At 43.2% G+C, this 11,393-nt stretch overlaps 1 protein-coding gene across 1 annotated transcript; it reads right to left on the minus strand.

Moving 5' to 3' along the window:
• Positions 1–8,228: 8,228 nt before the first annotated feature.
• Positions 8,229–9,128, minus strand: LOC134395418 (taste receptor type 2 member 8-like). The gene has a single exon (XM_063121579.1). The coding sequence runs from the start codon at positions 9,126–9,128 to the stop codon at positions 8,229–8,231; it is 900 nt and encodes a 299-aa protein (XP_062977649.1).
• Positions 9,129–11,393: the final 2,265 nt, after the last annotated feature.

The raw sequence follows: 11,393 nt of genomic DNA on the forward strand, positions 1-11,393 counted from the left end.
ATATCTTTTCTTAGCGCATTCCATAAAGGATCAAAATTGCGTATACGCAGTTGTTTGATTTCCTTAGTGATCTGAATGCCTAAGTATTTTAAACTGCCAAATCTTAAAGTGACTTTAAAAATATGAAATAAGCGGAAAATAAAAGGCCATTCCAAGCGGTCAAATGCCTTGAAAACATCAAGAGAAAACAGTGCCAAAGGAGACTTTTGGCTTTCGCTGTGGTGAATTAAGTTAAGTATCCTGCGCGCTGAATCTGCTAAGTGTTGACCTGGCATAAAACCTGTTTGATCTTCATCTACATATTCTGTTATAAACTGGTTCAGACGATGAGCAAGCAAGGATGTGAAGAGTTTAGCATCCTGATTAAGAAGCGCTATTGGGCGATAAGAGTTCACTAGGTGGGGATCTAGTCCTGGCTTAGGAATGGTTATCAACCGCGTGCGTTTCCAGGATTCTGGAATCTCCCCACCTTCTAAAATAAAATTAAATAATCTCACTAAATAGGGAGTAAGGGTGACTTTAAAAGCTTTATAGAATCCCCCCCCCAAGACCATCTATGCCTGGTGATTTCTCATTTTTTAAACGTTTTATGGTCTCTTCTATCTCCTTAGCTCTTATGGGACTATTAAGAAGAGTTCTATGTTCTACTTTTAATTTAGGGATAATCAGCCTGTCTAAGAATGCGTCTATCTTGGTCACATCAGGGCTGTCTGTAGTATATAATTTTTGGTAGAAATTTTCAAATGCCTTACAAATTTCCTCATTCTTATAAAGAAGGTCCCCCTGAGGTGACTTGATATGTGAGACCCAAGATTTAGCCATTTTTCTGCGCAAGGCTTTGGCTAAAAGCCTAGAGCTTTTGTTGCCAAATTCGTGATAATAAAGATTAAGAAATGCCAAGGATCTATGTACAGTACGTGTGTCTAAAGCAATAAGTTCACCACGTTTGCCCATTAGTTGTCTATATGTCCTTTGACTGCCGGTGCGTTTATGAAGCGCTTCGAGATGAGAAATGTCGTACAGTAGCTTGGTGCGTGCTGCCTCTCTCTTCTTCTTTATCTGTGAAGCCTCTTTGATGCACGATCCTCGAAGAACCGCTTTCATAGAATCCCATAAGGTATCAGTTGAGATTTCTGGCAGGTCATTGAATTGGAAGTATTCAGAGAGATCTTTTTGCAGTTGTTCTCGAACTGATTGTTTAGTTAAAAGATGAGGGTCCAAGTGCCAGAAATAAGAGTTGGTGCGATCTTCTGAAAGTGTCAAGTCAATCCAAATTGGGGCATGATCTGACATTGTGATGTTGCCTATGTCAGCTGTAGTCACTTTGTCCTTTAAGGGCTCAGAGAAGAGGAGGAGATCTATACGGGAGTAGGAGCGATGTCTTGCAGAAAAACAGGAAAAGTCTCTATCCTGCGGATGTAGAACTCTCCAAATATCACACAAGCCCTGTTCCTGAAGAAGGTCCGTGAGAAAAGTTGAGGATTGGGGTCGACCAGACTTAGCCTTAGAGCAATCCATCTCATCATTGGGTACAGTGTTGAAGTCACCTCCAAGGATTTCCTGACCCTTTTTAAAAGTGTCTAGGGTAGAAAACATACCCTGAAGGAATGAGCATTGATTAACATTAGGGGCGTAGATAGATCCAATTGTGAGTTGCTCAGAGCCCAAGAGTCCCGAAATGAAAATGTAACGGCCTTGTGTATCACAGCATGTGTCCAAGATCTGAAATGGGCATTGGTTAGCCACAATTATGGCTACTCCTCTTGATTTGGAAGAACCAGGGGAGCATACGTAGTGTTGAATCCATCTGGCCTTAATTTTGTTTTTCAATTGAGATTTCTGATGGGTCTCTTGTAGCAGAACGATGTCGGGTCGCTCTTTCCTGAGCAGCAGTTCCACTTTGGCACGTTTTATTATGGAACCCAGGCCCTTTACATTAAATGATAGAATTTTCAGTTTGTCAGCCATCAGAGTCCAGAAAAAACAAAGCTATTGGTAAGTAGCGCTTAGACGATATGAACCACTGCGTAGAAAGCAAAGTAGAGGATACAGGACACCCAGTGAAAGCATGCGCGTGGAGGGAACTACCATGTTGAACAACATTAATAGAACAAAACAACATCACAAACAAACGCCACCGACTGGCTGAGGCCTGAACAAGCGAGACCTCCATGAAGTCACTAGAAGTGATCGTCACCTGTGGGCGTTTCCAGGGGGCAGCAGGAGGGGAAATAATTCTAAACATCTGATATGAAAATCATAAAGTTCTTTTGAACCGTGGGCATTGCTGAAAGCCCACATAGATGGGGTTATAGGTATTTAAGGAAAGCCTGTTAAATATGTGTGTAGGAGGTGCAGTACAGGGGATTGGGTGAAAGCCAAGCCTCCCTAGGAAGCCGTACAAATCAATGAGTATCCATATTCAATCTGGGTGAGGGGAGCGACTGTGGTCTGGAGAACCATCTGCCCTTGTTAGACGACGTCGAATTCCAGCCCTTCTATTGTGCCCTCGAGCAGTTGACCAATCTGGAGAGTGGCCACGTGAGCCCATGGGGGTGTCATCTGTAGCAAAGTCTGGAGGATCCAAGTGCAGGCTTTTCAATAAGGCAATCGCCTGGGTTCCAAATGAGGCTGTGTAGAAACGACCATCTTGCTGAACCACTAGTTTAAAGGGGAAGCCCCACCGGTAACGAATGTTGGCCATACGGAGAACATCTGTGAAAGGTTTAAAACGCTTACGACGTGTTAGGGTGTCTGGGCATAAGTCCTGATAAATCTGAAGATCTACGCCCTCATATTTAATTGTACGGAGATTGCGCAAAGCTTTGTATATTTGCTCTTTCTTTGTATACCTTTCAAAGCATATAATAATGTCTCTCAGGGGACCGCCATTGTTGTTTGCCCTTCCCAAGGATCGATGTGCCCTTTCTATGTCTTCTCCTGAAATCTGGGTTCCTAAGTTTAAGCCAGGTTGTTATGAACTTGATCATGTCTCCCCCCTCTTCTTTTTCTGGGATCCCACGTACCCTAAAATTCCGACGTCCGCTGTGATCTTGATGTTCCTCCAGCTGAAGATTGGCAGAGTTTTTAATTGTATGGGTCTGTTGCAGAAAAATAATACCAGATCTTTCTCATTTGAGTCTGTTCTTTGAGAGCTATAGAAGATCCTTGATCTACAAATAACAGTACTGAATTTTCCAGTACACAAATGTCTATGTTAGTGAACAAAACAGCAGTGTTTATGAATAAAAGATCTGATGGCAACATTTTCAGAAACCATGATTTTATGCCTAGAATTTTCATTCTTATTCTCCATCCCTTCTATTATAATGATCATATCATATTCACTATAAGTATGCCTTATGAGTGCTAATCACGTAATTATTATAGCGTACTGCATAATGATCCTAGTTTCTTCATTTTTGAAACATTCTAGGACAAAAATCTGCTACACTAAAAATTACACTGCCATTTAGTGCATAGAGTAGATTTTCAATTACCAATTACTTGATTCTTTTATTAAAAAGCAAAAACAATCACTGATTTTGAGACAATTTGGAATATATTCTAAGCTGTCTTTTCTATATTAGCACCTAATGAATAATCTCCTATTCTTCAGTAAAGAAAGGTCAGGCAAAGAGTAATGCTGAGGTGAGGGGATGGTGTGTCTATGGGCAACTGGTGGTTTGGTAGGCAAGGCCCAGCGTATGACAAATAAGACAGTGTGAAAGTAGCAGTTTATTCTAACTTCCTTTTACATTTTTGTTTGTCCTAAAATGCTGAGGCTTGGCACACCCACCCACACCCTCACTCCATATAGGCAGGATCGACACTAGTGCTTCATAATGGTATTGAAGTGCACTGACAACTGTTAGGGCCTATGACACATTCCTTTTACTGTTTTCAAACCGCTTTCATGTAGCTCACATGATATCGTCTGCCTCACTTGCACCTTCCGCCCCTTCTGGTCTTCCTTGCGCCGCAAGAAAACCCAGAAAAACAAATATTTTAAAAACCAAAGTCTCCTGCTGCGTAGGGGAGAAGCAGCGTGTGCACCTTGTTTATTTCCTGTTTGAAAAGAGGAAGTAACTGAGTGTCCACAGAGAAGCCAGCGTTAGCCAGTGTTTCTTCCAAGATGTGATGGAGCTTATAGTGGCCCGTTCAGTTCCTCTTTCTACAAAAGAATGCCGTTCCTTTGTCCATGTGTTAAAAGCAATTGCCTTATACAAACCAGTCTAGTCGTGAACTGTTTTGTGCTGCTTCAACTCTTCTCTTATTTCTCTGCCACTGATGGGGCAGAAACTGCCTCACTCTATGGAATAGTGAAGTCTATTGTGGCATTACTAAGGCATTCATTGTGTTGATGCGCAATTCTGTATCTTCAGAAAACTAAGTGGGTTTATATCCATGTTTAAGTGGATGAGCTGGAGGAAGGACAAGATCTTGGTCCTGGGAGAAGCCGAACAGCTTGTAGGGGATTTACTGATAACCTTTTATTTTAAGAAGTCCTAGAATCATAGAATAGCAGAGTTGGAAGGGGTCTACAAGGCCATCTAGTCCAACCCCCTGCTCAATGCAGGAATCCACCCTAAAGCATCCCTGACAGATGGTTGTCCAGCTGCCTCTTGAATGCCTCTAGTGTGGGAACATAAAGCTGCTTTGGAAACATAGGTTCCTGCAGTACCTTGCATCAATTTTCCCTCTGTATTTAGACTTAAATACTGATCTCAAAGGCAAAGACCTCCCTCCTACTACATGTTAATTTATTCTAAAATACCGAAGTCTATTGGTTAATTGAGATAATCCTCTTCCCAGAATGTTCCATCTCTTCTGACCTATTTGTTTACCTCAGAACTGTACATTACTTCTGCTTTTCATGTGGTCAATTGTCTGGTTTATTTCTCTGTTCTTATGGGCTAAACCACAACTCTACCTTTTAATAAACCCAAACCTTTCACCTAGTTCTGGAATACATACAGTTGGTACAACTCACATGTTCTTATGACTAATATCTTTGAGCAATATCAAATCATATTTCATCGAACCTTAATTAAACCAAAGCATCTAACCTTTGATACAGTGTTTGTACTCCTGCAGTATTTGACCCCTTAATATTAAAGCATTACCCCATCACTTGTACATCCATTTAAACCCATTCTGTGTCCCCAAAAACTTCTTTCTCTATGCTGAGCCGACAAACTCTTACACATATTCAGTGAAATTTCAATTGAAGAAAATAATCCTTCAGGCTGTCTGCCTGAGCTTAGGGTTCAGCACCAGCAGCACCAGGATAGCAGCCTGAACCAGTGCGTTTAACAAAGCGACAGCTATCCAACCGTGGGCGTTTTGGAAGTAATGTCAAACATCAGCAAGGTGCATGTTGTAGCAAAGGCAAGAGAAAGGGAGAAAAAGCCTACTACTGACCCATCCACCTTGAGATGAGATTTCATTTAAGTACTGCTAAGATGGGCATCTGCTAAGATTCATCTGGCCAACATGTCTACAGAGTGAGGCAACAATCAGGACAGAGAAGGTATCTTGGATCTATTCAGTGATTATCACCTTTACAATAGAACTATTGAAATGAGTCGCACCAGCACCCAGCCACTTGCAAGAACCTACAACAGAGGACAAAACATGGCTCCCGGTCTTCAAGCTCTTTGACCACAGCTCCCTCATTTTTAAAGATAAAGTGAACAAAATTGGCACAGTGATAGCTCTTAAGGAGGGCTTTCAGCATGCCAAGTTTGAATCCAATTGGTGATCTGTTCATTTTTTAATGTACATGGTGCTGTACAGAGTAAAACAGTAAATCGCAAGACTCTGCCGCATAGGCTTACAATCTAATGCTTACAATCTAATACTATTCAGAAAGAAGGAATATTGCAACTAGCAAAAGTAACTGAGCTTCATCAAAATCCTAGATCATATGTGGTGGAAACGCAGGATGAAAGGTTATATAGGAGAAATAGAAAGGACTTACAAACGTCTGGGAAAAGGATGAGTGAGGAAAGTCATGATAGGGAGAGTAAGAAAGAAGGTGGTGGAAGTGTAAGTATGGAACAGAATGAAGAAAAAAAGATGGAGCTGGAGGAGAAACCAGTAATCACATCTAGAGGAAGAATTGTGAGAAAACCTCTAAGATTTGGGTACAAAAATTGAAAAAATAGAAAAAAGGAAAGATGTAATGATTGTGTGCTGATTGGGTTAATTGACTTGAGTGAGTGTTCTAGTGATTTGTATAAATGCACTCACCTGACAAGGGAGAGGCAGTTTTTGTATGTATCGTGACACACTTGAAATAAAGCTTATTCTTCGTATGCTGGCTGTAGGATGTTCTTCAGATATATGAAACCATAAGTACTACATAAATACTACATGTAGTATTTATGGTTTCATATATCTGAAGAACTTCCTACAGCTCCCTACCATGGAGATAAGTAAAATCCATCTTGACATTTGACTGACCGTTCCTCTGCCCTCTCTCCTCCTCTGGTTGTCCCAATGGTATCCCATCAGCCATTGCTGCAAAAAAACAATCACGGCGGCTCTCCTAGAGTGGCACTCACTCCTTTCTCTGCTCTTGCCAGGGAACTCTGTAGCCAGTGGGAAAAGACAACTCAATGGAGCCTGCCACACAACACGCAACACAATGGTTGTGCAGGAACTCTCCTCTGCACAGTGTGGTTATTCTGCATGGAGTGTCTTGCAAACAAACAAACAAAAACCTCGTTGTGTGGAGTTTGCCCACCAGTCAACACATTTCTCCACGCTGATGTAAAAACTCCACCATGTAGTTCTAAAACCACCGTTGAGATATGTGTTGTCTGATTTGAGCCACTGTCTCCTATTTCAGTCAAAGGAAAGAAACCTTTCAGACTTGTATACTAGCCTTTATTATGCATTTGATAACTTGCCACTCTTTTAAGCAACTATACACAAATTTGATTCTCTATGGGATTATTTTTGTATGGCTACATGGCACATTTTATTCTAAAATGAAATACTAGAAAAATAGTGTAATATAAGATTAATCTCAAGTTAAGCAACTACAAAAGAGAGAGGATCAGCTCCAAGAAATTCCCAGTATTGTCCCAACTTAAGGTACAGCTATCTTATCTGCAAAACAAAAAAGGCTAAATGAGCAATACCAAGGCTGCATCCCCAAGTATACAACATAGTATGTTTATTACATGTGGATGAGAGTTTTGTTGATAATGAAGAACCATATGCAGGAGGATTACATACATTATGGTGAAATTTAGGCTGCGGCATGATTTGGTCCCATGTTAGACAGATAGAACAAGGTGAAAGCAGAGGAGAGGGCCCATTTTAAGGGGTAACAGAGATCGGATTAGCTAGCCCATAGCAGAGAGCAGAGAAAAGTCAAGGTCAAAGTAAGCTGGGATAGCTTTTGCTAAATAAATGATTTAACAGAGTCCATAGTAATCCATAGAGTTGTAATGACGATACAAGTATTCCATCTGTATCTAGTTTTTGGATTTGTCAATTGCAGTCTCTTTGTTTAGAAGCAATTTGTAGAAATCATAACATCCTGGCCTAAAAGTCCTTAGTTGCGAGCTTTCATCCACCACAGTTTTTTCTCCAGCACTCTTTGTTATCTGTGCATCAATTCAGAGATTGCATCCTATCGTGTCATAAACCGCCATTTCTAAGTGAAATTAAAGATGGTTAAACTGGGCTAAGTGAATAGTTCTGCTGCACTTAAAGAAATCATAGTCAGTCAGTGAATCAATGCCACTTGGAGAACGCTCCCTTTCATGTGAATGAGCTATAGAAGACCAAATCAAATGTGACGTCTGACATGTCGTTTTCCCCGTCATTTTTGGATTTTTTAAAAAATAAATAAATAGCTGGCATAGAATCCTGAGCTGGACAGGGAACATGGCCTGGGGGAAAAGTTTTCACCCGTTGTCCCTTCCACGTCTCAATCAGAATCACCCCCAGCCCCTTTAAGTGTGGTATTAGCAGTGGTAGGAAAGCTATCATGTGCAGAGTTTTCTTCCCTTTGTGAATATTAGATACAGGAGGGACTGATTTCAATCAGGACCATGGCAAGGGCAAAGGGTGAAAGCTCCCCTCCCTGCGCACCACAGCTCCAATCCGGTTCAAGTCCCCCCACCACATGCCAGTTATTGAAAAAGAAATATCAAGCACACAACAGTAAAGTATATGACAAATACCTCATCTAGTTTGGGCCTAAGAACTCAAGACTTTGTTCTTGTAAGCATACGGGTAGCTTCTTGGTTTAGTTTAGGGTTAACCAATATCAAGATGGTAGCCTGAGCAGGGGCGTACACCAACAACACAAATACATAAACGAATCGATTTTTATCGGTATGTATAAGCACAGCCACGTTCTCTGTCAGATAAAGTAAAAGGTAAAGGATCAAGAGGGAGAGCACTGTCCCAGCTGCCCTGACATGAGCTTCTGCTTGGAGGTTCCTAAAACTGGATTCTTTACTTGTCATCCGGCAGACGTGTCGGCAGAGCGAGGCAACAACCAGTATGGAGCAAAGTAAAACTACGAGAAGGGGACAGCCAGAACAAATACTTAAAAACAGCAGTTGGGAAGAAGTGTAAAAGGATATCAATGTCTTTGCTTGTGTCACATTTCTAATGTTGGCTGTTGTGTTGCTCTTGGATTGCGTAGAAGTTTGCCGGATGGAAAAGATGGAAACAATCATGGAGATGACTAGAGATCCCACGAGAAGCTGGGGTATTAGCCATGATATCCTCATCTTGCACCAAAGGAAAAGTGAATTGTTGCTGTTCACTATCTTGATGCAATAAAAGACACAGAGCAATGCAGTAAGCCAAAATCTGGAGTATACGGCAAAGGCCGCGATGCCATTGAGTATTTGCAGTATTATGCTGTTCCCGGTGTCGGTTGAGTATTTACAGAGGAAATACACAGTCAGTAAAATTGTGGTGCTGAAATTGGATATCCCAATACTCAGAAGCAGTTGATTACTGGACGTGAGTCTCTTGCTTTTAGCCCATTCAGTAATCTTCACTGTAACTATAAAGCCATTGGAGATGATCCCACAGAGGGCCAAGTCAGCCACAGCTACCAGAAAAGCAATTGTGGGTAAGGGAGGACGCATGAAAGAAGACACAGACACCAGAGCATTGGGTATAACTAGGGCCTCTTTATTGAATAATTCTGTTAATCCAACCCTCCCCGGATCTGAGTGTGACAGTGCGGGAATCTCACATCTGCTCAGGCCTACTGCCTGCCAAAGGGCGAGCCACTCTCCAGGCAAGAAGCCATTTCACCGGCTCCCTGCCTGTACGACACTCTGAGAGTGTGGAGAGACCATCCCACTGCACCCCCCGCCCACTGCCATAAGGGACAGTGGGTAGATGCAGTCAGTATGGTCTCCAACTGCACACCATAGCCTGACTCGCGAGCCGTACAACCCCGAGGAGCAGGTCCTCTGGCTATGCAGCTCACCGCCAAGGGTGCCAGTGGGCTCACCATCCCTGTCCTAGGTTTAGATTCCCGCACCTTCCTGCCACAAAAGGGGACCAAGCCTCAGCTTAGGTCCTCTTTCCCCCACCAACCAGGGAAAAAATCCCGCAGTCCCACACTCAGATCCTGCAGGAAAATATCATTTCCCGCATCGGAAAGGTGGACCCCATCTGCCCTATAAAGCTCTGTTCTGTCCGGTGCAATATCGGGGTGCGGGATGACCCATCCCCGCTTTCCCCACAAAAACAGTCTAATTTCTCTGTTCACCTTGTGAACCGCCCTATTTAAACCTTTGATATTATGTCCCTCACGCCAATGGCACCGAGGCAATATGCAAGACCAGACGATCCACGACAGTGGCCATCGTCTCCAAATATATTCAAATTCCTCTTCAGCCTGTATAATCAGGGCCTTTCCTTTTAGAAGGCCTAAATCATTGCCTCCCAGGTGAATCACCAACACCTGTGGAGGGCCAAACTTAACCTCAAACTGTGATAGTATGAAATACTATCATGTCAGACCTCCCCATCTCAAACCACGCCGTCCAACCCAGTGAACGACGGCTGCCAGTCCAAGCCTCAGCAAAGAACCCATGTCTGTCTGAGACGCTCTGCGACTGGCCCAGAACACCATACTGTGTTCACATTAGAATCAGGGGAGGTTCCAATCTTGTATGAAATAGACCTCCCCATCTCAAACCACGCCGTCCAACTCAGTGAACGACAGCTGCCAGTCCAAGCCTCAGCAAAGAACCCATGTCTGTCTGAGACGCTCTGCGACTGGCCCAGAACACCATACTGTGTTCACATTAGAATCAGGGGAGGTTCCAATCTTGACTCAAATTCTGGTGGAAATACAAAACCATTAATTCCACATCCAAATAGTAACGCACATAAGTCTTGAAGGCTCTGGAACGCCATCTACCTATGGCCCGAATCTTTGTTTCAGGCATCCCGGCCACTGCCGCTGTAGATGCCACTCCAATTTGGAAGGAGTGTGTTCCAAATTGGCAATTATCCAGTCCCATAGCCTGTAACCCTTCTTGGCTACAGACCAAAACTGGAACTTGGTCACTGGGGACTTGTCCACATGTTGGAATGGTAGCCCTGCCGAGTCTTCTAGTAAACAAGGCTCTCATTGCTGCTACTGGGCAAATTTCAGAACATCTAGCAGACGCTATAATACTAGTGCCTCTAGCTCTCTGATCTGTCTTACATTGCCAAAGAGCAATCCTAATCTCGTCCCCCAGAATTGAATGTCCTTAATTTGAAAAGCTTTGTTAGACACGTCCTTCATAGAGAATGCCAGTACCTCGCTAACTCGGAACACCACAAACATTATCAAGGCACTGGCATGAAATAAATCCTGCTCATAAGGTGATGGACATATTGCTATCTACTGTTGACGTAGTCCCAACAGTATATCCGGGGTAATTGGCTTGCGTTTGTCGGAAGAGGCTGGAGCAATTCTAGCCCCAGCCCTCCAGCACACGCTTGATTCTAGTGTCTGAGGTGTGTGCTCTCGAACCCCATAATCTTAGCGTCAAATGACAAACCTGCTAATTTCCCTTTCAAAGTCCCGATGGCTACGCCTCTATTGCGAAGCCACGCGGAACTGCATTATGTGGTCCATGGGAATAGGCCATTGAGCTGCTAAATCTGAGGAGATCAGAAATGCGTGGAATTCCCTACCTGCGCGCTCATATAGCGCTCAGGTACCTGGGGCCACAGACCTGTTCATGGCTTCCCACGCTTCGTCCCTCCAAGATTCCACAAGTGTCTGGGCATGGGATCTGGAAACTATCGATCTGCTGGGGCCAATTCCCGGAACCTGGAAATCTGGTTGCGCGACAAGGCATCAGCGATTCCATTATCCAGCCCGGGAACATGCCTTGCAT

The sequence above is a fragment of the Elgaria multicarinata genome, chromosome 3 (assembly GCF_023053635.1).
Source record: "Elgaria multicarinata webbii isolate HBS135686 ecotype San Diego chromosome 3, rElgMul1.1.pri, whole genome shotgun sequence".
Classification (NCBI taxonomy): Eukaryota; Metazoa; Chordata; class Lepidosauria; order Squamata; family Anguidae; genus Elgaria; species Elgaria multicarinata.

Excerpts from the sequence above, each read along its gene's own strand:
- LOC134395418 (XM_063121579.1), bottom strand. The coding sequence starts at position 9,128 with ATGCGTCCTCCCTTACCCACAATTGCTTTTCTGGTAGCTGTGGCTGAC.